The 26,078-nt window shown below is 36.3% G+C and overlaps 2 protein-coding genes across 2 annotated transcripts; one reads left to right on the plus strand and one right to left on the minus strand.

The window, feature by feature from the left end:
* Positions 1–1,964: 1,964 nt before the first annotated feature.
* LOC138880053 (uncharacterized) lies at positions 1,965–20,616 on the minus strand. The gene is made up of 5 exons (XM_070159704.1): positions 20,358–20,616; positions 5,174–5,301; positions 4,155–4,670; positions 3,200–3,372; positions 1,965–2,568 (listed from the first exon to the last, which is right to left on the minus strand). Exons 1-5 carry the CDS (start codon positions 20,614–20,616, stop codon positions 1,965–1,967), a joined length of 1,680 nt encoding a protein of 559 aa, XP_070015805.1.
* A 3,580-nt stretch (positions 20,617–24,196) lies between these two features.
* On the plus strand, positions 24,197–24,712 carry LOC138880054 (uncharacterized). Its single transcript, XM_070159705.1, has one exon. It carries the CDS (start codon positions 24,197–24,199, stop codon positions 24,710–24,712), a length of 516 nt encoding a protein of 171 aa, XP_070015806.1.
* The last annotated feature ends 1,366 nt before the right edge of the window (positions 24,713–26,078 follow it).

Consider the following 26,078-nt stretch of genomic DNA (forward strand, 5'->3'; position numbering starts at 1 on the left):
ATGTAAAACATAAAGCTTATAAGAATAATTCTAAATAATTGCATAATAGCAGTTTATGAATATTTTAAAAGAAATTCTTTTCTTTTTCATTCTTATAAAAAAATACTTTACTTTATACTTTGGGAGTTCCAACTATCCTGACTTAATTCTGTCTCAGTCACCGTGTGATCAGCACGGGTTCGATCCCAACCTGATCGAATAGGCCCAATCCACGAGGTGCCACTCGCTTGATGGTTCTCAGCGCTCATGTCTCATACCTTAGCATGGCTAAGTAAGTTCTCAGCAACGAGACCCTCGGCTCGTGTGCTCCCTACTTTGGCACAAGTAGTTTCAGGAAGTCAACGCCTTGGTTAGGACCCTAGGCCTGGACGATGACCCCTTCTCAGAATAAAGGATACTCCCCAAAAATCTTTTCTTTCTAAAACTTCTTCTTGTGATTTTTCATGTCAAAATCTTTTATACATACTCATACTGGTATCCTTAAATATAAGGCATGACAAAAGAATGAAATAAACATTCAAAAGTATTTATAAAGGTTCTTGATCCTTCATGAATTTTCAACATGGAAATGGCATATAAGAATAACTTAAAAATCTGAAATTTATGCACATATATCCAAATAATCATCTAAACTTTAGCTAGAAAATAATTCTAAACTAATATGTACTTACTACTCCCATTAAGTATATATTAACTCTTTTATGCAATTCATCAAACACCTTGTGTGCGTGCTTTTGTGAGTTAAACCACTTTAGTAGAGAGTTATATCAACTCACCTCAAAACTTCTCGAGCCAATACGTAGACCCCAGTCTAATTGACACCAGTCAAACAATCGATTCTACATCAACCAATGCATTTTAATCAGTTTTAAAGTTTCACACCTAAACGTGAAATTTGTTGTTGATATAGAGAGAGAAGGAAATTAACTATTCTATTCTTACCTACTACTACTTTAGGATAATTGAGAATAGGAAAGTCCATGTACCTGAGTTCAAGAATTAGTGATTGGTAAGAACCTTAAAATTTTATTTGCCCGCGTGAGTACCTGCTAGGACGTGTTCTGTTTTTGTTTTGTGCACAGAAGTCCTTTGCTCTAGTTCCCTGTAACCCCTCTTTCCCAAGGCTTAAGGCTTTAAGCCTTCTTATTTTCCCTACAATAGGCAGATCCACTCAATGGGTTTTAAGCCCAATTCTTACGTCACTTTGTTTTTTTATTCAATCTTTTTTTTTTTGGACTTAACAAATATTTAATGGTACCCACTTTCAATAATTAATAATATTAAAACTATTAATATTTTTCTAATTGTATATCCAATTATATATATATATATATATATATATTTCACTATAGATATATATATTTTACTATAGGCAAGATAAAAATAATAAAAATAGTAATAATTTAGTTCTATAGTTAGCGTGTCTCGAAACTTTTATATTTGAGGAGTCTTACAATCTTCCCTCCTTACATTCGTCCTCGAATGTTGCTAAGGCTTTATTCTTAAGCTAACAATCATCCCTTAGGTCCTTGATCCTCTTAAGTTTTCTTAGCACTTCTCACTTTTCCAAGGGACTCAACATTTTGGCAACTCCCTAAATTTTCAAAAAATTCGGCAGAATTTCCCTTGTAAATTGGACTATCCAAAAAAAATTCCATTTAACAAATACCACAACTACACCAACAACAACCAAATATACCATAACAGGCCATTCATAGGCACCATACACAGCTCATAAATTAATTACTCATACTCTGGCAAGGAGGTACCGCAATAACTAACAAGAATCTAAAGCACAACAACTTTAGCACAAGTAAATCACTTTAATGAATTAAACATACTACGACATAAACTAAATTACTACAACAACTAAATATAATCTTGGAAGGACAGAAATACTTGCTAACTTGTATTTAATTAATTAAAATATAAATGTAAAACTAAACTTAGGTTCACCTACTTTGTTACTCAAATAAATAAGGATACTTTTTCCTCGTATCTTCCTCGACCTCCCACATAGCTTCTTTTGAATCATGATTACTCCACAAAACTTTTACCGATGCTATATCTTTTGTTCTCAACTTTCTTACTTGTCTATCGAAGATTTCTATAGGTACCTCTTCATAAGTCAAACCTTCTTTAATTTCTATGGTATCGGCAGGTATTATATGCGACTCATCATGAATGTACTTTCTAAGCATAGACACATGAAAGACAGGATGAACAGAGGACAACTCAATGGGTAGCACTAGCTTATAATCCACGTTTCCTTTCTTTTCTAGAATTTCATAAAGTCCGATAAATCTAGGGATATGTTTCCCTTTCTTACCAAACCTCATAACTCCTTTCATTGGTGAAACTTTCAAAAACACCTTATCACCAACTATGAACTCTAACTCACGATGCCTCTTGTCAGAATAAGACTTTTGACTACTCTGAGCCGCTTTAAGTCTTTCTCTAATTAGTTGAACTTTCTCCAAGGCCTCACAAACATACTCTGGACCAATCAATGGCACCTCTGCTGGTTCAAACCAACCCACTGGAGACCTATATCTCCGCCCATACAACCTTCATAAGGAGCCATACTAATGCTGGCCTGATAGCTGTTATTGTAAGCAAATTCTATAAGTGGCAAGTGATCATCCCAATTACCTCCAAAATCTATAACACACGCACGCAACATATCTTCGAGAGTCTGAATGGTCCTTTCTGCCTGGCCACCGGTCTGTGGATGAAAAGCGGTGCTTAAATTGACCTTGGTACCTAATCTTTTCTAAAATGCCTGCCAAAAATGCACTATGAACTGAGGGCCTCTGTCAGATATGATTGAAACTGGAGTACCATGAAATCGGACTATTTCTTTGATGTACAACTGCGCATACTGCTCTGCGGAATCTGTCTTCTTTACTGGTAGGAAATGCGCGGACTTTGTCAGTCGGTCTACAATAACCCAAATTGAATTATGTTTACGGTATGTGCGAGGTAGACCTACTACGAAATCCATATTAATTATCTCCCACTTCCACTGTGGTATCTCTATATCTTGAGCTAGGCCACCAGGCCTCTGATGCTCGGCTTTGACTTGCTGGCAATTTAAACATTTAGCCACATGATTTGCTACTTGTTCTTCATGACTTTCCACCAATACAACTCTTTCAAATCTAGATACATTTTGGTAGCACCTGGGTGGATAGAGTACCTCGAACTGTGAGATTCCTCCATTATGGCCTTCCTAAGACCATCTACATCAGGCACACATAACCGATCATTCAACTTCAAAACTTCGTCATTTCCTAGAGCGAAAGCAGTGATTTCTTTGCTTCTGACTCCTTCTTTTAATTTCACTAAGTACGGATCTTCGTCTTGCTTAGCCTTAACATGCGCAACAAGGGAGGATTGCGCTAAGGCATAAGCAGTTATATCTCCTTCTTCGGTCTCATCCAATCTAATTCCATCATTTGCTAGTTTTTGAATTTCTCGACCCAAAGATCGCATTTGTACTGCAAGATGGGCCAAGACACCCATTGACTTCCTACTAAGTGTATCTGCTACCACATTAGCTTTGCCCGGGTGATAAAGGATATTGATGTCATAATCTTTCAATAGCTCGAGCCACCTTCTCTGTCTCAAATTTAGTTCTTTTTGCTTGAAAATGTACTGGAGGCTTTTGTGATCCGTAAACACTTCAGAATGCTCGCCATAAAGGTAGTGTCGCCATATTTTTAATGCAAACACCACTGCTGCAAGCTCCAAGTCGTGTGTGGGGTAGTTCTTTTCATGATTCTTTAACTGCCTGGAAGCATAAGCAATAACTTTTCCATTTTGCATAAGAACACAACCAAGGCCCACTCTGGAGGCATCACAATACACTGTGAACCACCCGAACCTGTCGGCAAGGATAGCACAGGTGCAGTGGTCAACCTCTTCTTTAACTCTTGAAAACTCTGCTCACAAGTGTCTGACCATTGGAACTTAACTGCTTTCTGAGACAACTTAGTTAATGGAGTTGCAAGTGAGGAAAACCCCTCTACAAACCTTATATAGTAGCCAGCTAACCCCAAGAAACTCCTAATTTCGGTTGGCGTTGTGGGCCTAGGCCAGTTCTTGACTGCTTTTGTCATCTGTGGGTCTATTTTTATTCCTTCACTAGATACCACATGGCCTAAGAATGCTACTGACTGCAACCAGAAATCACATTTTGAAAACTTGGCATAAAGCTTATTCTCCTTCAAGGTCTGCAAGGCTATTCTAATGTGTTCTGCATGTTCTTCCTTGCTCTTAGAGTATACTAAAATATCGTCTATAAACACGATAATAAAGGTATATAGGAATGACTTGAAAACTCTATTCATGAGGTCCATAAATGCAGCTGGAGCATTTGTCAACCCGAAGGATATTACTAGAAATTCATAGTGCCCGTAGCGAGTCCTAAAGGCTGTTTTAGATATATCTTCTTCTCTGATTCTCAACTGATGGTAACCCAACCTCAAGTCTATTTTTGAAAAGTACTTTGCACCCTGAAGTTTATCAAATAAATCATCAATTCTTGGTAGTGGGTACTTGTTCTTAGTGGCAACTTTATTCAACTGCCGATAGTCGACACAAATTCTGAGAGACCCGTCTTTCTTCTTGACAAACAGGACCGGGCACCCCACGGTGAAACACTCGGCCTGATGAAGCCCTTATTAAGAAGGTCTTTCAATTTTTCTCTCAACTCATTAAGTTCTGCTGGAGCCATCCTATAAGGAGGTATGGATATGGGCTGAGTGCCTGGCATGAGATCAATGCCGAAGTCTATGATTCTTTCGGGAGGAAGTCCGGGAAAGTCATCTGGGAAAAACTTCTGGAAATTCTCGAACAATTGGCACTGACTGAAGAGCTGGTGGTTCTGATTCTGGATTAATAATGTGAGCCAAATAGGCGAGACACCCCTTACCGATCATTCGTTGTGCCTTAAGATAAGAAATAAACTTACCTACAAGCGATGCTGAACTACCCTTCCACTCTAAGACTTCTTCATTTGGAAATTGGAACCTGACTATCTTGGCATGACAATCTAACATGGCATAGCAGGAAGACAACCAATCCATACCCATGATCACATCAAAATCCACCATTTCTAACTCTATGAGATTGGCTTTGGTGTTGCGACCTAGGACTGAAACTATACAACCTCTATAGACTCTGGTGACTTCACTGACTCGCCAACTGGAGTAGATACTAGGAATGGCTCACTAAGTTGTTCAGGTTCTAGTCCGAGGTTAATTGCAAAGTATGGAGTCACATATGAAAACGTTGAACCTGGATCCATTATGGCATAAGCATTATGTGAGCAGACTAAAAGTATACTTGTAATAACTTCTGTGAATGCTTTTGCACTCTGGCGATCAAGTGTAGCAAACAAACGGGGTTGTCCCCCTCCCCGAGTAACTCGGTCTGCACCTCTACCTGCTCCATGCCCGGTCTAATTATGAGAACCACGAGCCTGGGGGGGTGCAACTGCAGTAGCTGAGGAACTAGAAGGACGAGTTGATCCACCACTGAAATTACATTGCAACTTTGGGCAGTTGGCCTTTATATGACCAATGTCTCCAAAATGGTAGCAATCATGAAACCCGAGCTTGCACTGACCTGAATATTGCCGCTTACATATTCCACAAAGACTTTGCTGGTGTGAATGTTGCTCAGCATGACTCTGGTCTATGTGAGGATGATGTCCTAAAATTCTGATTCTGGCGAGACTGATTTCCATAACTCTGAGTACGTCTGAAGAAAGACCCACCATCTGACTGATGACTGAACTGAGCTGGTGCTAATGACTCCTTATTAGAGGAATCCCTTCCACCTCCGCTGGATGTACCATTAAACCTGCCCGTTGTCCGAGCTTTCTTGTTATGCTCTTTTTCTTCTCTCCTTAGTTGTCTGTCTTTCTCTAAGTGCTTGACAAATCCCACAACATATGAGGAGGCTTCTATCCCTACTGTTGTAGCTGATGTCGTATCCTTAATGTGTTAAGTGTCACACCTCCTTTTTCCGCACCCGCGAGGGTGCGTGGGAGTTTTTCCAATTAAAGGACAATCGAGACGGGATTGGTTTATTTATTTCAAAGTCGCCACTTGGGAGATTTAGGGTGTCCCAAGTCACCAATTTTAATCCCGAATCGAGGAAAAGAATGACTCCATATTACAGTCTGCGTACCAGAAATCCGGATAAGGAATTCTGTTAACCCGGGAGAAGGTGTTAGGCATTCCCGAGTTCCGTGGTTCTAGCACGGTCGCTCAACTGTTATATTCGGCTTGATTATCTGATTTTATACAAATATGAACTTATGTGCAAATTTTATCTTTTAACCGCTTTATTATTATTGTTTTTAAAAGAAATATGAACATCGCTTAAAACACGTCTTTGGACTGCGTTACATGAAATGCACCCACAATCCGGAACACGTTTTATTTGATGTTTTGGGATTTGGATTCGGGTCGCATGAAATGCACACCCAGGCTTAAGAAAGTAAAATATTAAACACGCGCCTAAAGAGACTATCGCGTTATTATTTTGGGGAAGACCGTGAAATTCGCTAAACGGTCCTTCCGAATTCTAATTAAACCATACATTTTGTGAGGGCCCCGCAATCTATACGTTTTATTTGGCGAGGCTCGTCTCATTTTTATTTTTAAAGGATAAACCTACAATGACTATATTTTCTATTAAGTTCGTCTCTAAAATAAAAGAAAATCTCTTAATTATTTACATGCTGAAAAACGTAACTTATTAGTTATTAGTTTACGGCTAATGCGAATGGAAAATTGCGATCGAGTTTGTACAAAGAAAAACTGCTTTCATTTTATATTCTGTTATTCAATAATACTAGAACATGAGATTGACCATAATATCAAAACAGATTAATTATTCTCCGTAATTTAAACTAACATTATTAGATGAAGAAAGTATACATATGCAACCTCATTATTCATTAATCATTCAACTACATCTTTATACGAAGAAAGAAAAATTATATTCAACCACAAATCTAAACAGGAGGAATTCAACAGGAACAAAGCCTGATTAATATTTCATTTTTTGCTTCAAGCCGAGATTGTACAAATGTGTACCTGGAAACAGCAGTACAAGAACAAAAGAAGGAGAAGTCAGCAGCAGTAATAACACAGCAACAGCAGATTCAGCAACATCGCAAACCAGTACAGTAGGAATAGCAGAAAACCCAGGAGACTATAAACGACTCCAAGTATAGTGAAGAAGTAAAAGGTAGGAAGGTTCTGACTATTTCAGATCTTAAGCGAGGCAATGAAGCAGTAACTATTCTTTTTCAACTTCAAAACTCTCCAAAATGAATTCTGCCCCTGTATATTCAGTGTATCCAGAATGTATATCGGGTGTATACTTCTCACTCCGCCCCCTCTTTTTTTCTTCTCTCTATCTAGTTTTTCCTCTCTTTTTTTCCACACTTCTTCCTAAATTTTCTCTTCTATTTATAGCAAAATTTTCGAAATTTTCAGATTTGTTTTTTATTATTTTATTATTTTTTTAATTAAAAGAAATCCCACTTACAAATTGCTTTTATTTTTTTAGAAAAAGAAATCCCACCTTTATTTACTTTTATTTTTAAAATTCCAACTTTAATTACTTTATCTTATTTAAAATCCCACTTTTTATTTTTTTAAAAGAGAATCTCACTTTATTTAACTTTTCTTTAAAAAATAAACCACTATCTTTTCTTTTTCTTTTAAAAATGCTACTTTCAATTACTTTAAATTTTTTAAATTTTCAGATATCTTTATATTTATTTTTTAATTCCAACCTTCTTTTACTTTTAAATTTTTTAAAACTTTTTACTTTTTTTTTTAAATTTTCTACATTCTTTTACATTTTTTTATTTTTTTATTTTTTATTTTTTTAAAATCATTTCCGAAATTACTATATATATATATATATATATATATATTTTTTAAAATAAAAATAATAAATAAAATAAAATATTTTCGGATTTTTTTATATATATAAAAAAACAAAAAATAAAACTATTAATAGTGATAATTCACTTTTTATTTTTTTATTTTTTTTGGTTTTGTTTTGTGTTGGACAAAAATGAAGAAGGGGTGTTGGGTTAATGGACTGGGTCGACCCAGTTCGAAATGGACTGGGTCGTAGGGAAGATTGGGCCATTTTTTGGGCCTATAGCTTGAAATTGAAGAAGAGGCCCAATTCCGACTTTCTTTATATTTTCGCTCTCTTTTCTTCTTTTATTTTTCTAAAACTAAATTATAAAAATACTTAAACTATTATTAAGAACTAAATTAAGTTATAAAGGCGCAAATTAACTCCCAATAACAATTAACGCACAATTAAGTATTAATTAAGCATAAAATTGTATATTTGGACATTAAATGCTAAAAATGCAAACGATGCCTATTTTTGTAATTTTTAGTTTTTGTAAAACAATTTTAATTACTAACAATTGTAGAATTAAATCCTACATGCAAAATGCGACATATTTTTGTATTTTTTATTAATTTAGCGAATAAACACGCACAGACAAATACAAATAATTCTTCAAAATATCACAAAATTGTACACCAAAGAAAAATCATTTTATTTTTGAATTTTTTGGGAGTAATTCTCATATAGGGCAAAAATCACGTGCTTACAGCTGCCCCTCTTTGCCCGGAGACACGAAGGGTTTTCGTGCAAAGATAAAGCGAGCGATTTTTGCCCATCCGAGTACTCCGTTGAAGCATTTTTTGAAAAAGATTTGACCGAACCTTTGCTTCAAAGGTTTCCTACATATCCTGGGCTAAACAGGAATCAGGTCAATGTAGTTCGAGAAATTTTGGTAGCTGGGACTACCGTTGGACTGCAATGTTACTGTTGTTGCATGTTATTACTACTGCTTACCGATCTCCTTGTTACACCGTGCTTAAAAAAAACAAGAAGCTAGGCTAGAGTACAATTTGTTTTTGTTGCCTTGCTTCCTTGTCTGCTTGCATTTCTTTCGGTGCTTTACTTCTTTTGACACATGTACTTGAGTTTGTACTGTGACCTCTTGTTGCAACCTTCTGTTTCCCGGTGCCGGGGAATTTTATTGTTTCCTGCTGGGGATTCCTATTGTAACCCTCTGTTTTATTGTCCTCTGACTTGATTTTGAAATGTATGCCTCTGTTATCTGGGCGGGCTCCCAATTTTAATACTTGAAAATTAAAGACTTGAAATGTATGCCTCTGTTATCTGGGCGGGCTCCCAAGTTCAATGCTTGAAAATTAAAGACTGAAATGTATGCCTCTGTTCTATGGGCGGGCTCCCAACTTCAACAACAACTTTAAAAATGAATGTCATTCCTCTCTTCAACCAATACATCGCCATTCTGTTCTTCAGAGGGGGCTCCTGATTTCAACAACTTTAAAAAATAAAATCCTATTCGAGGGCGGATGAACCCGAAATATCCTATTCGAGGGCGGATGAACCCAAAATATCCTATTCGAGGGCGGATGAACCCAAATATCCTATTCGAGGGCGGATGAACCCAAAATATCCTATTCGAGGGCGGATGAACCCAAAATATCCTATTCGAGGGCGGATGAACCCAAAATATCCTATTCGAGGGCGGATGAACCCAAAATATCCTATTCGAGGGTGGATGAACCCATATATCCTATTCGAGGGCGGATGAACCCAAAATATCCTATTCGAGGGCGGATGAACCCAAATATCCTCTTCGAGGGCGGATGAACCCAAAATATCCTGTTCGAGGGCGGATGAACCCAAAATATCCTGTTCGAGGGCGGATGAACCCAAATATCCTATTCGAGGGCGGATGAACCCAAATATCCTATTCGAGGGCGGATGAACCCAAATATCCTATTCGAGGGCGGATGAACCCAAATATCTTATTCGAGGGCGGATGAACCCAAAATATCCTATTCGAGGGCGGATGAACCCAAAATATCCTATTCGAGGGCGGATGAACCCAAAATATCCTATTCGAGGGCGGATGAACCCAAAATATCCTATTCGAGGGCGGATGAACCCAAATATCCTATTCGAGGGCGGATGAACCCAAAATATCCTATTCGAGGGCGGATGAACCCAAAATATCCTATTCGAGGGCGGATGAACCCAAAATATCCTATTCGAGGGCGGATGAACCCAGAATATCCTATTCGAGGGCGGATGAACCCAGAATATCCTATTCGAGGGCGGATGAACCCAAAATATCCTATTCGAGGGCGGATGAACCCAAAATATCCTATTCGAGGGCGGATGAACCCAATATATCCTATTCGAGGGCGGATGAACCCAAAATATCCTATTCGAGGGCGGATGAACCCAGAATATCCTATTCGAGGGCGGATGAACCCAGAATATCCTATTCGAGGGCGGATGAACCCAGAATATCCTATTCGAGGGCGGATGATCCCAAAATATCCTATTCGAGGGCGGATGAACCCAAATATCCTATTCGAGGGCGGATGAACCCAAAATATCCTATTCGAGGGCGGATGAACCCAAAATATCCTATTCGAGGGCGGATGAACCCAAAATATCCTATTCGAGGGCGGATGAACCCAAATATCCTGTTCGAGGGCGGATGAACCCAAAATATCCTGTTCGAGGGCGGATGAACCCAAAATATCTTGTTCGAGGGTGGATGAACCCAAAATATCCTATTCGAGGGCGGATGAACCCAAAATATCCTATTCGAGGGCGGATGAACCCAAAATATCCTATTCGAGGGCGGATGATCCCATTTTCAAAATCTTGGAATTGTCTTACCTCCGACTGTTTTTCTTCGAATCGTGTTGTCTTGCTATCTCTTAAAACTTGAATTGATTTCCTCGTTCTTCCGAGAAAATTTTCGACAATGGCAGAAAATCTTCTGCCCCAGTTTTGGTGCTTTTCCTTGTTCTCCAGGTGGACGCCTGACTTCTGATATTTCAACTGTTCTTCCTTGTTCTCTAGGTGGATGCCTGATTGCTGATACTTCAACTGTTCTTCCTTGTTCTCCAGGTGGACGCCTGACTACTAATACTTCCATTTCTTTTCCTTGTTCTCCAGGTGGACGCCTGATTTCTTCTTCAATTTTTCATCCTCATTCTCCAGGTGGACGCCTGACTTCTTCTTCAATTTTTTATCCTCCGCTCTGCTTTGTTCTTGCTTGCTGGGGATAATACCACTGTGGGAGTCTCCTTTCTTCCCCTCCTTCAAATTCAATTTTTTTTCAGAATTTATTTTCTCTCAACACTGCTGGGGATAAAAGTGTTATCTTCTTGGGATAACGTTGTTGAGGATAATGCTGCTGGAGAATTTTATCCCTTCAAATTGATGCATCATTCTTCTGGAAGCTGCTGGGGATGATAATGGTTTTTTCTCTTATGAGCACAAATGTCATCCCTTTGTTCTGTCTGTTGGGGAACAACTTCTTTTATTAAAACTTGTTATGCTGGGGGTAAAACTGGTTCAAAGACCACTTCCCTTGAGACTGGTGCTATATTCATTTTACCCTGAATGGGTATCTGACTTCCAGAAAAATTTCCAAATGAAAGGAAAATTTTCTGCCCCAGTTTGACAGTCTCCCTTATGGCCTGTATTTCTGTCATCAATGCCACTTCCTTTACCTGTTTCAATTTAAACAAAATTTGTTAGTTTAAAACGCGGTGGTTGGTTGTGATACTCCCACTGGGATGGTTTTCCCTTTTCCCTTCCTTGCTCTGCGTTCCACAACTTGTTGGGGATGATATTCTTTGCTGGGGATAATCCTTTTCTGCTGGGGATATCCCTCTTCTTTCGTGGCATGGCTCGGAAACTTGCATTTTCCCGACCTTTTAGTCTCGCATGAATTTCCCAAATCATGCTTATTGTTTTTCTTGTTTTGTCCACGGGCTCTGGTCTTGAGGTTTAATAACCTTTGATTTCGGCAAGGATATCCCTCTTGACACTCGTCAATCCTTTTGCTGGGGATATCTTTCTTGACACTGGCCTCGCGCTTGTTCCTTCCTGACTATATCACTTGGATGTACTAGTCAGATCTTACCTTGGAAAGCTGATGGTCTACTTTGAAGTCATTTCCCACTGGTCTTGACCAAACAGACTCTACTGGGGAAATTGCTATGAAAGGAAAAGATAAAAGGGAACAGAATAAAAGACAAAGGAAAAAATGACTCTTTAACAAAAGAAACTATAAATAAAAACCTATCAAATGAAAACACTGACTCTAATGGTCATGACATGCATATGTGGCCTATCCTTCGTCATCAATCGTCTTTCAAGGTCTTCCCTTGACTATTCCCCATCTGATTCCCAATCTTATTCGACTTGTAGTGCCCGAAGGGTTTTCACTATCAAGCCTCTCTCATTTTGGGTTTTTCTCTCAGCTTTCATCGCCTTATGGTGTCCGTGAAGATTTTCACCGATAAGACTCTCTCATTTATATCACTTTCTAGCTGGGGATTTGGAGTGTTGCCGGTATGACTCTCTCTGCTGGAGATTAGAGTCCTTTCTGCTGTGGAACAGAATGTTATGTTCGCTGGTAAGATTCTCATTTGTCTGACTTGGCATCTTTTGCAGACTGATCAGAAGGTCTTTCTTTGGACCGTAATGTGGGTTTTTTGGATAGGCTTAGAAAGAAAGGGTATTAAAGGCTCAAAAACAAATCAATTTGGGGTTCAAAATTACAACCTTCGAAATCATATTTGTTTATAACAAGCGCAACCCTTGCCCCAGTTTCTTGCTTGGGGATTATTTATTTATTATATATATTTTTTTCTCTTTTTATTACACCATGCACACCATGCACACTATGCACACTGTGCTCCCTATGACCGAGCCGTGAGGCGCCTACGTATCCTCTTTGAGGAATCAAGTCACACGTAGTTCCCAATTCCTTTCATTTCATTTGACTTTTTTTTTATTTTATTGTTATCATCATTTTTTTTTTCGTTTTTTTTTCTTTTTCATTTTTTTTTTGATTTTTTTTTTTACCTTCTAGGCTCGTATTTCCTAGTCGTTGCTATTGATTCCGAACGAGGGGTATGAAAGAAAATAAAATAAGGCTCAAAAGGGGTAACGAAGGATAAAGTGTTTAGGTAGCAAGAATAAAATGCCTTCGTCATTCCAGTCTTTAAAACATGCCAAGTGCAAACAACACAATTGAACATAGATTTATAGCCTCTTCCGATGGTGCTGGACTTGACAATTATGTTAAACACTTGCTTTTTCATTTGTCATTTCTAAAGCACTGTTGGGCGACACTCTCACTCTCATGCACGACCCTCATGCCAATTCGGCGAATCTTGCATTTAACGGTTTTCTTTATGTTTTACTTGCCCCGGTTTCACATGACTCGGGATTCAAATAATCTCAAACCGTTCTTATTTCCTTTAAATGCTTTGATCACCTTCCCAGGGTTTTATGATTAACTTTATAGACTAGGCCCAAACTGTGTGCGCATGTCATGTCCCTAGAATCGGCATTGAACGAAAATGACAAAAGGACTAAATAAAAAGATGACTGGAAATAATAAAAGACCGGCTTTTGTATTAAACTTCCGGCGAAATGGTTAGAAAAACAAACAAAACAACCAGAATAAAATCTTAACACAACATCAACGAGACTTAAACAAACTGATACGACAAAAATGGAAAGATAAGAAGGTTTGACACAAGACAATATTCGGATTACAACCCTAAGAATAATCCGGATAACAGAAATGACAACAAAATAAACCACCAACAGCTTCTCTCTTGCTAACCAAGGAACAGAGCGTCCTCCCATTTTATCAAAATTGGCATCTTAGCCACTAAGCTTTGCATTAGTATTATCAAGACCATTATCAGCTTCCATATCATCAACCTCCGTCAACAAGTTCTCGATAGGGTTTGAGTGCTCCATGTTACTGTCATCGATCACAATCCGCCCTTCTTGGATCATTTTCTCTACTTCCCTTTTCAAATTACGACAACTCTCAATGTTGTGCCCTATGACATTGGAGTGGTACGCGCATTGCGCTGCCGGATCAAAGTTTCTTGCATGTGGATCTGGAGTATATGCGGGGAGCGGCTCAATCAAGCCAGCATGCTTTAGCCTTTCAAACAGACTTGCATAAGATACTCCGATAGGGGTGAGAGCCTTTCCTCGTTTGAGCAACCTTTCGTTCCTAAATGCTTGATTGGGCCGGAAACCTGATCCAGGGGGCTTCCGGTAGGCTTGTGAGGGTGGATAGGCCTTCTGTGGAGCTGGGTATTTGGAAAGTGAAGCCCATCTTTGGGAACCTCGTGGAGAGAAGTAGCATTGGGAAGGGGAGTAGCGTGGACGAGTGATGGAGCTACTCGGGTAGCTAGGAAAGCTGTCATAAGTGGGTTGGGATGGAGAGTATGGGGGATGGGTAATGCCAGAGTTTGAAAAGCTTGGCGGTGGTGGGGGTGGTGCTTTCCCAGTTATCCATGCTTGATACATGTCTGCCACATGTTGTCTCAGCATTTTCACTTCTTCTACCAACCCGTTGTTCTGTTCGACCAATTGTTGTCGGTCATCAGTACCGACCCATCCTGTTCTGAGGTTCTGTGTCATTTGCTTTGCGGGGAGGAGTTACCACAACCAACCACTTTTCTATATATGAACACAGCAAAGGGAAGCCATGATGTTAGTGTCAGGGCATTTGACAGATAATCATATATTAGAGATGCAATGCACCTAAGCAATTAAACTGTTCTATCAGAAATGCGATGCACTTGCGCTTTCTTTTATTTTTCTTTCTTCCTTTTTTTTTCATTTTCAGTGGTGGTCGAATCTTATAGAGATTGCCTACGTATCATGACCCCGCATGAATCAGACCTTGCGTAGTTCGGACCAATAAAAGATAAGCAATACTAATCATTTTTTTTTCAATTTTCATATTGGGTTTCAAAGGTTTAAAAATGACCTACAAACTTGAAAATCAAACGACCCACATATTATAATCAAAAGTTTTACAAACTCCAAAACAAACGGCCAACTTCCTTTCTCCGTTTGACAAATGCAACCAAACGGTTATTTTTGCAAATGTGGCCCCGTCCAAATTTTGAGGCCGGAGAGGATTATTTTATGACACTTTACACACTTGTCCGTCTTTTATGAAAATAGCCTTTCGACAACTGAAAGATACTCTGAGACTATTTCGGCAAGAATGGTTTAAGACGCGGCCGAAGCTGGCTCGGCTTATTTTGACCAAAAATCTAAACGGTATTCACCTGACCGTTGACTCTTTGTTTTTTTTTTCAAATTACAATAAAAACCAGGTGTTGCAACACGGCCCTTCAGCGCCTCGGGGACGAAGATTTTTTAAGGCTGTGTGGGTCAACGGACCAAATTTTAAAAAAGGACCCAAAGGTGGCTGTTTATGCAAAGTCAGCCTTCCGGCGTCCCTTTCGGGAACATTCGACTATGTCTTGATAAAACAGCGTCACCCGAGTTCTTTATGACAAAATTAAAATTTGACATATTTTTTTTTTTTTTTGGCTATTTTGTTTTAGTAAAAAGTGGAGGCTGGACACTGCCCGACTTTTATGAAAAAAAAAATTAAAATTTTGACATGTTTTTTATTTATTTATTGGTTTTTGGCTATTTTAGCAAAAAATGGGGGTTGGACCCGATGAGGGTTGCCTACGTATCTCACATCCGGTGAGAATCAAACCCGCGTAGTTCGGGCAGGTCGTGAATAAAGTAAGTAAACTAATTTTAAATTATTATTATTTTGAATTTGTAAAAGAACTGCTTTGAAAGAAGAAATGAAGTATGTATATTTTTTTTGAATTTTTGATTGATTTTTTTTTTGAAAGAAAGACTTCTAAGAATTCCTTTTCTTTTGATTTGAACTTTGAGAATTTCAAAAGTAAAAGGAAGATTTTTTTTTTGTTCTTTCTTATTCTAAGAAGAAAGAAAATATATTTTTTTTTTTGAAATTTTACCTTTAATAAATGAAATGCTTTCTAAAAAAAATATTTTTTTTTTGAATTTTGAATTTTCTTTTCAATTTTTAAAGAAGAAGGAAAATATTTTCGAATTTGTTTTATTTTATTATATATATATATATATATATATATATATTTTCTTTTTTAATAATTAAAAAGACTTTCTTAAAGAAGTCAATAATGGAAAATATTTTTGGATTTTTTGTTTTGAAAATTGGGAGTCTAAAAAAAAACTTTTCTAGACTTTTTGGTAGGACAAATATTTTTGCAACAAATAAAGATATATATACATTTTTGGAAATAAAGAAATTTTTTTGGATTTATATATATATATATATATATATATATATATATATATATATATATATATATATATATTTGCAACAAATAATAAAACCACTTTCAACGCGACTCTTTTTATTTTATTATTTTGAATTTTTCAGAAACGAATAAAAAAAACTATTTAAAAAGTAAGACTCTTTTTCATTGTCATTTTCAGGGGAAGACAAACTATTTTCCTTTATATATATATATTTTATTTTATTTTGAAAAATAAGACAGAACAACGATTTTTTTTCTATTTTTTCTTTGGTTTTAATAAAACAAACTAATAAAATTTTTTTTTTTTTATTTTCTCAAAATTTCGGCAGAGTTTTGCCAGTATTTGGGCATTGGTTTTTTTCAAAAATAAACAGTCAATTCCCTAACCGCTATTTCTTTTTTTTTCAATTTTAAAATATTATTCATGATATTCAAAAGTCAGTCAACACACAAATCCGGATCAAATAAATGCGCAAGTAGCAGCAAGTAAGATGCATCAGGATGGTCATTTTTTTTGGTACACCTGTCCTAGACAGACCCAACCCCTGTGTTGAGTCTCCAAAGTCAAATGCACGTGATGCAAACAATCGCTCCTACTAGGGATCCGGCATGAAGCTGAGTTATTCTAAGTGAAAAAACCTGAGGCATATTGATCTAGCCCTGGCTTACCCAAACGGACAGTTTGAGCCGAAGCGGGGGCAACGTACCGGGAGCACGAAAGTCTACCCGGCCTAGTTACTTGTCCCAACTTCGTCTTATTTGGTATGACTTTAACAGAAAGGTGGGCCACGCGCACGTGTGCACCATAAATTTAGAAGACTCAGAAAGAAGGGGGTTTCGTAGCAGTTGTATATATTCATAATTCAAATAATATTAAAGCGGTAAAAGTGTCATTTAGCACATTGGGCATATATCATGTAAAAAAAATCAGATAATAAATAAAGCCAACTATAACAATTATTTTAAGCTCGAATTCTTGAACCCTGAACCAGTGGTTCTGGGTTTCTTCCCCAGTAGAGTCGCCAGAGCTGTCACACCTCCTTTTTCCGCACCCGCGAGGGTGCGTGGGAGTTTTTCCAATTAAAGGACAATCGAGACGGGATTGGTTTATTTATTTCAGAGTCGCCACTTGGGAGATTTAGGGTGTCCCAAGTCACCAATTTTAATCCCGAATCGAGGAAAAGAATGACTCCATATTACAGTCTGCATACCAGAAATCCGGATAAGGAATTCTGTTAACCCGGGAGAAGGTGTTAGGCATTCCCGAGTTCCGTGGTTCTAGCACGGTCGCTCAACTGTTATATTCGGCTTGATTATCTGATTTTATACAAATATGAACTTATGTGCAAATTTTATCTTTTAACCGCTTTATTATTATTGTTTTTAAAAGAAATATGAACATCGCTTAAAACACGTCTTTGGACTGCGTTACATGAAATGCACCCACAATCCGGAACACGTTTTATTTGATGTTTTGGGATTTGGATTCGGGTCGCATGAAATGCACACCCAGGCTTAAGAAAGTAAAATATTAAACACGCGCCTAAAGAGACTATCGCGTTATTATTTTGGGGAAGACCGTGAAATTCGCTAAACGGTCCTTCCGAATTCTAATTAAACCATACATTTTGTGAGGGCCCCGCAATCTATACGTTTTATTTGGCGAGGCTCGTCTCATTTTTATTTTTAAAGGATAAACCTACAATGACTATATTTTCTATTAAGTTCGTCTCTAAAATAAAAGAAAATCTCTTAATTATTTACATGCTGAAAAACGTAACTTATTAGTTATTAGTTTACGGCTAATGCGAATGGAAAATTGCGATCGAGTTTGTACAAAGAAAAACTGCTTTCATTTTATATTCTGTTATTCAATAATACTAGAACATGAGATTGACCATAATATCAAAACAGATTAATTATTCTCCGTAATTTAAACTAACATTATTAGATGAAGAAAGTATACATATGCAACCTCATTATTCATTAATCATTCAACTACATCTTTATACGAAGAAAGAAAAATTATATTCAACCACAAATCTAAACAGGAGGAATTCAACAGGAACAAAGCCTGATTAATATTTCATTTTTTGCTTCAAGCCGAGATTGTACAAATGTGTACCTGGAAACAGCAGTACAAGAACAAAAGAAGGAGAAGTCAGCAGCAGTAATAACACAGCAACAGCAGATTCAGCAACATCGCAAACCAGTACAGTAGGAATAGCAGAAAACCCAGGAGACTATAAACGACTCCAAGTATAGTGAAGAAGTAAAAGGTAGGAAGGTTCTGACTATTTCAGATCTTAAGCGAGGCAATGAAGCAGTAACTATTCTTTTTCAACTTCAAAACTCTCCAAAATGAATTCTGCCCCTGTATATTCAGTGTATCCAGAATGTATATCGGGTGTATACTTCTCACTCCGCCCCCTCTTTTTTTCTTCTCTCTATCTAGTTTTTCCTCTCTTTTTTTCCACCCTTCTTCCTAAATTTTCTCTTCTATTTATAGCAAAATTTTCGAAATTTTCAGATTTGTTTTTTATTATTTTATTATTTTTTTAATTAAAAGAAATCCCACTTACAAATTGCTTTTATTTTTTTAGAAAAAGAAATCCCACCTTTATTTACTTTTATTTTTAAAATTCCAACTTTAATTACTTTATCTTATTTAAAATCCCACTTTTTATTTTTTTAAAAGAGAATCTCACTTTATTTAACTTTTCTTTAAAAAATAAACCACTATCTTTTCTTTTTCTTTTAAAAATGCTACTTTCAATTACTTTAAATTTTTTAAATTTTCAGATATCTTTATATTTATTTTTTAATTCCAACCTTCTTTTACTTTTAAATTTTTTAAAACTTTTTACTTTTTTTTAAATTTTCTACATTCTTTTACATTTTTTATTTTTTTATTTTTTATTTTTTTAAAATCATTTCCGAAATTACTATATATATATATATATATATTTTTTTTAAAATAAAAATAATAAATAAAATAAAATATTTTCGGATTTTTTTATATATATAAAAAAACAAAAAATAAAACTATTAATAGTGATAATTCACTTTTTATTTTTTTATTTTTTTGGTTTTGTTTTGTGTTGGACAAAAATGAAGAAGGGGTGTTGGGTTAATGGACTGGGTCGACCCAGTTCGAAATGGACTGGGTCGTAGGGAAGATTGGGCCATTTTTTGGGCCTATAGCTTGAAATTGAAGAAGAGGCCCAATTCCGACTTTCTTTATATTTTCGCTCTCTTTTCTTCTTTTATTTTTCTAAAACTAAATTATAAAAATACTTAAACTATTATTAAGAACTAAATTAAGTTATAAAGGCGCAAATTAACTCCCAATAACAATTAACGCACAATTAAGTATTAATTAAGCATAAAATTGTATATTTGGACATTAAATGCTAAAAATGCAAACGATGCCTATTTTTGTAATTTTTAGTTTTTGTAAAACAATTTTAATTACTAACAATTGTAGAATTAAATCCTACATGCAAAATGCGACATATTTTTGTATTTTTTATTAATTTAGCGAATAAACACGCACAGACAAATACAAATAATTCTTCAAAATATCACAAAATTGTACACCAAAGAAAAATCATTTTATTTTTGAATTTTTTGGGAGTAATTCTCATATAGGGCAAAAATCACGTGCTTACAGCTGCCCCTCTTTGCCCGGAGACACGAAGGGTTTTCGTGCAAAGATAAAGCGAGCGATTTTTGCCCATCCGAGTACTCCGTTGAAGCATTTTTTGAAAAAGATTTGACCGAACCTTTGCTTCAAAGGTTTCCTACATATCCTGGGCTAAACAGGAATCAGGTCAATGTAGTTCGGGAAATTTTGGTAGCTGGGACTACCGTGGGACTGCATTGTTACTGTTGTTGCATGCTATTACCACTGCTTACCGATCTCCTTGTTACACCATGCTTAAAAGAAAACAAGAAGCTAGGCTAGAGTACAATTTGTTTTTGTTGCCTTGCTTCCTTGTCTGCTTGCATTTCTTCCGGTGCTTTTCTTCTTTTGACACATGTACTTGAGTTTGTACTGTGACCTCTTGTTGCAACCTTCTGTTTCCCGGTGCCGGGGAATTTTATTGTTTCCTGCTGGGGATTCTGTTGGGGGTGGTACTGGATCCCGAGGTACTGGATCATCATGCTCCACCCCTTCTTCTCGTTCAACCCGGGGTACTTGGACTCCCTTTGTGGATTTTCCCCTCCTTTTCAAAGTCGAAGCCCTCTTAGTTCTACCTTGAGCCACAATAGTAGCGATAGTTTCTTGAGCAGCATCCTGAGTGTCGTTGTTAGAGTTGCGAGCACGAGTCATTTCTGCGAGTTTTGGAGAAACGAATAAATTAGATAATTCTTTAGAGGTAGGCTCTACTGCACAATCTAAAGTATGAAAAAAAGTGACTTTTCCTAAATGCTTGTAGCCTCTTGTTTATAAGTATGGCGCGCTTCACACACATAAACAAGACTCTACTAACACGGCTTCATAGACCCCTAGGACTCCATAAACCTGAGGCTCTGATACCAAATTTGTCACGACCCATTTTTTGAATAAGCCGGAACCGGCACTCGATCACTAAACATGACCGAGCGGACCACCTCTGCTTATCAAATGTATTATAACCTCAAACCTCAAACTTTATATGCCACAAGGCACAACTGTAACCAAACACTTTTAAATAATTTAAATATCTAAAATAAGCCCACTTCAAAACTTTATTCATAGTAACCAATAAAATGCTGCTAAGTTATTATCAAAAATATCTGAATCTTAACTCAACGACTATGTCTATGAAGCCTCTACTGATAACTGACGCACTGCTCGGACATGAGATTTCCTGGTCAGTTCTCTAAGTAACAAAGAAATAACTAAATAAAAATGACTCTAAGGAATACTCAACGAACAGAAGCAGAGCTCACCAATAGCACTAGAAGAGAAGGAAGTCATAACTCGTAGTCTGCTCGCCTGCAAATCCGGTTCCTACGTTGTACCGCAGACCAACGTATGTTCCTAAAAGAGAACGTCAGTACTATCCATTGTACTCAGTAAGTCTCAACAACGGGGGAAAAATTTTAATAACATATACATTATGAGCAAATGTTCTAAATGCATGTAAAACATAAAGCTTATAAGAATAATTCTAAATAATTGCATAATAGCAGTTTATGAATATTTTAAAAGAAATTCTTTTCTTTTTCATTCTTATAAAAAAATACTTTACTTTATACTTTGGGAGTTCCAACTATCCTGACTTAATTCTGTCTCAGTCACCGTGTGATCAGCACGGGTTCGATCCCAACCTGATCGAATAGGCCCAATCCACGAGGTGCCACTCGCTTGATGGTTCTCAGCGCTCATGTCTCATACCTTAGCATGGCTAAGTAAGTTCTCAGCAACGAGACCCTCGGCTCGTGTGCTCCCTACTTTGGCACAAGTAGTTTCAGGAAGTCAACGCTTGGTCAGGACCCTAGGCCTGGACGATGACCCCTTCTCAGAATAAAGGATACTCCCCAAAAATCTTTTCTTTCTAAAACTTATTCTTGTGACTTTTCAAGTCTAAATCTTTTATACATACTCATACTGGTATCCTTAAATGTAAGGCATGACAAAAGAATGAAATAAACATTCAAAAGTATTTATAAAGGTTCTTGATCCTTCATGAATTTTCAACATGAAAATGGCATATAAGAATAACATAAAAATCTGAAATTTATGCACATATATCCAAATAATCATCTAAACTTTAGCTAGAAAATAATTCTAAGCTAATATGTACTTACTACTCCCATTAAGTAGATATTAACTCTTTTATGCAATTCATCAAACACCTTGTGTGCGTGGTTTTGTGAGTTAAACCACTTTAGTAGATGGTTATATCAACTCACCTCAAAACTTCTCGAGTCAATACGTAGACCCCAGTCCAATTGACACCAGTCAAACAATCGATTCTACAACAACCAATGCATTTTAATCAGTTTTAAAGTTTCACACCTAAACGTGAAATTTGTTGTTGATATAGAGGGAGAAGGAATTTAACTATTCTATTCTTACCTACTACTATTAGGATAATTGAGAATAGAAAATTCTATGTACCTGAGTTCAAGAATTAGTGATTGGTAAGAACCTTAAAATTTTTTATTTGCCCGCGTGAGTACCTGCTAGGACGTGTTCTGTTTTTGTTCTGTGCACAGAAGTCCTTTGCTCTAGTTCCATGTAACCCCTCTTTCCCAAGGCTTAAGGCTTTAAGCCTTCTTATTTTTCCTACAATAGGCAGATCCACTCAATGGGCTTTAAGCCCAATTCTTACGTCACTTTGTTTTTTTTTATTCAATCTTTTTTTTTTGGACTTAACAAATATTTAATGGTATCCACTTTCAATAATTAATAATATTAAAACTATTAATATTTTCCTAATTGTATATCCAATTATATATATATTTAGTTCTATTGTTAGCGTGTTTCGAAACTTTTATAATTTGAGGAGTGTTACATAATGGCTTATTGGTATCGGGTTAACGGTTTAACGGACAAGGAACGGATTGAAATTTTTTTCATTAACGGTTATCGGTTTAGGGGCGAATTATTCAATTTTCTTAACATATAATCCGTTAACCCGCTAAGAATATATATATAAACAGACCGTTTTTGGCAAACGATAGAAATCTAAACAGACTGTTTAAACATTTCTCATGGTTTGAAAAATTTAGGCTTTAACTGTGAATACCAAAAAATGAAAAGGCTTGAATAACCAAATGATATATATAACTTAAGAGAGCCCTGTTTGATTTCTAGTTCGATGTAGTTGTCATGTGATGTTATTTTTAACACATAAATTAGCCTGTTAAAGCTTCAATAATTGTGGAGTTGGTTGTTGGATATTTCATGAGATAAAGAAGTCTAAGTTGGAAATATCTTAAAGTATTGATTTTGGGTTTAAGATATTAAATTAACTATGTAGATCTAGCACCACAACAATTGTCAGACTTATGCAAAATGTGTTACATACACTATATTCCCTAAAAATCCTGCAAGAGGCGTGCTAGCAGCTGGCCTTAGTCTACCTAATACTCCATATGTTTATTAATTTGCCAAGAACAAATATTTTTCTTCGGGATAACTGACACTTAAAATATTCTATCAATTTTCTTACTCATCTCAGATTTTGACCGGAAACATGAATATTAATAACTGCTGAGTACTATTAGCATTCTTTTTTCTGTGATGAAATATTAATTGCAAGAAGCATGAAATGTACTGCGTAAGCACGAGGCAAAGATGAGTAAAAAATTAGGCTGATAAACCGCTCGATAACCGCCCGATAAGAGCTAAGTCGATACCAAATTCGCCCGATATTTTATCGGGTGACTAGCAGATTAATACATTTAAAAACCGATAACCGATAAGTCAAATATTTAAGAATAAATAACCACCCGATAAGCCGTCCTACTCCACGGTACCATAAAATTGGATTTTTCCCGTTTCATTCATTTTGTCCAAATTCCGCCGTGCCCCATCAATTATTCAGATAAATTATCTGAATAATAAAAATTTGCCTTATGTAAACAGTAATTAAAGAGTTCATATACCTATTCCACATAATTGATCAACTAGATATGAAGAGGCTAATTAAAGTTAAATGAGTAGCAATATTTATCTTTAACTGTAATCATTATCATCATCATATACCAATAATTCATTTCAAACTAATCTCTAAGAATATATGAGTTATATCGGAAATTTGAATTCTGATTTTGGTAATAAAAAAAAACTATTTTCCAATCTGCCTCTAGGACAATTTTTTATTAAAAAAAAAGAAGAGAAAACAAGTGCATAAAATATCATGATTTGGAATTTGTGTCGGCGGGGCTATGTCACAATTTCTCAACCCAAGTGAGGGATGGGAGGTGTTTTTAGAAATGATAGAGGAGACTGGCTATTGGGTTTCCAACACTCCAAGCCATCGTCTTCCCCTCTCCAATCAGAACTAGAAGCATTAAAATTAGGTCTTTCAATAGCGCTCAATTATGATTTCTCACCACTAATTGTGGAAACAGATGCAGCGGAGCTCATTAAAGTTTTTTACTCAGATGCTATGTCTTACACGTCTATTATCACTGATTGTAGGTGGTTAATGCACCAGCTAAAACACCCGAAGATCACCCATAATTTTTGGGAAGGGAACAAGGTGGCTCGTAAAATGGCCAAGGACGGACTCAAGCATGCAAGGAAAAACCAAGTTTTTGTCAATCCATTGCCTCTAGTATTAAATAACCTAGCAATGGATAGAAATGGTTATGTGTATTTGACCAAAAAACTCAGTATTAACGCCTGTTTTATTTTAGTCGAAATGGGAAATGTAAATGTCCTCGAGGCTTGCCCTTTTACTAGGGATGTACCTGTCAGTACTATGTAATGTTTTATAATATATTATCTTTTCCCGTCAAAAAAAATTCTCAACCCAAGTGATATTATACTCTTACCTAATCCTCTCATTTTGTTTCTGGCATTTTAGCAAAATAACAAAATTTTATTGAGTAAGATGGAATATTATCTCCTAGAAACAAAAAATAAGTACTGTACTTACTGTAGTATTTCTACTCTTTAATGCATCTATATATTTGTCTTTCTGCTTTTGTAATTTAATAAGTTTAGAGCTTTTCATATGTTTCCTTATTCATGCTAAATTTTCATCCATTTGGTCACATGGAAAACTTTTCAAATTTTAGAGAAGTTGGACTTACAGAGCAATTTGTCAATTTTGTTTAAAGAGTATTGCATAACCAAATATATTATCTTCTTGTTGGTATTGAATTCTCTTTTATGACTTTTTCACTAGCGTATTTTTTTTAACGCTGCTATGACTGTGCTTTGCTTGAGCCGAGGGTATGTCGGAAACAACTTTTCCGCCTTCGCAATGTAGGCTTCTCCAGATCTCGCTTGTGAAATTACACTAAGGTTTTTATCGTTGTTGTTGTTGTATTGCATAAACAAATTATTAAAGCAAGTTTAAATTAGGAAGTGTTACGCTGAAACTTTCTTTCACATCTTGTTTTCTAGGCATAAATATTAAAATGGAACTAATCTGATTATTTCTAATCACTAATTGATATGATTTCAATTAGAGATATTAATTTACATTAATTAATCACTTAAACTCACTCTTGCAGATGTATAGTATATTGTGAATAAATCATGGGAAGCTTTGGTTAGTTTGGAAAAATGGATTGTTTATTTGTTTCTATATCTTTGTCATAATGATCACAAGAAGGACAAAATTGTTGGGCACATGGTTGTTGTCCAGCCAAAGACCCAATGGTCTAATCCTATTCTTTTTTGGTTTTTATTCCTATTCGAAATTGGATTCGGTTTTTGTTTCTATTTAGAGTTGGTTTTGGCTTCAAGAGAAAGCATCACTCATGATCTATAAATAGGATAACTTTGGAGAATTATTCTATGTTCATTGATACAAGTCTTTGAAAGACTTATAGCCTGTTTGGTCGAGCTTCTTTTTTGCCAAAAGTATTTTTTTTATTTACCAAAAGCACTTTTAGCCAAAAATTGAGGTGTTTGGCCAAGCTTTTGAAAGGAAAAAAAAGTGTTTTTGAGGAGAAACAGAAGCAGTTTTGGATAAGCAGAAAAAAGTAGCTTCTCTCCAAAAGCACTTTTTTGAGAAGCACTTTTGAGAAAAATACACTTAGAAGTAGTTTTTTAAAGCTTGATCAAACACTAATTGCTGCTCAGAAGTGCTTTTCAAACTAATTAGTCAAACACAAACTGTT

Source organism: Nicotiana sylvestris, chromosome 10, assembly GCF_000393655.2.
Source record: "Nicotiana sylvestris chromosome 10, ASM39365v2, whole genome shotgun sequence".
Taxonomy (NCBI): Eukaryota; Viridiplantae; Streptophyta; class Magnoliopsida; order Solanales; family Solanaceae; genus Nicotiana; species Nicotiana sylvestris.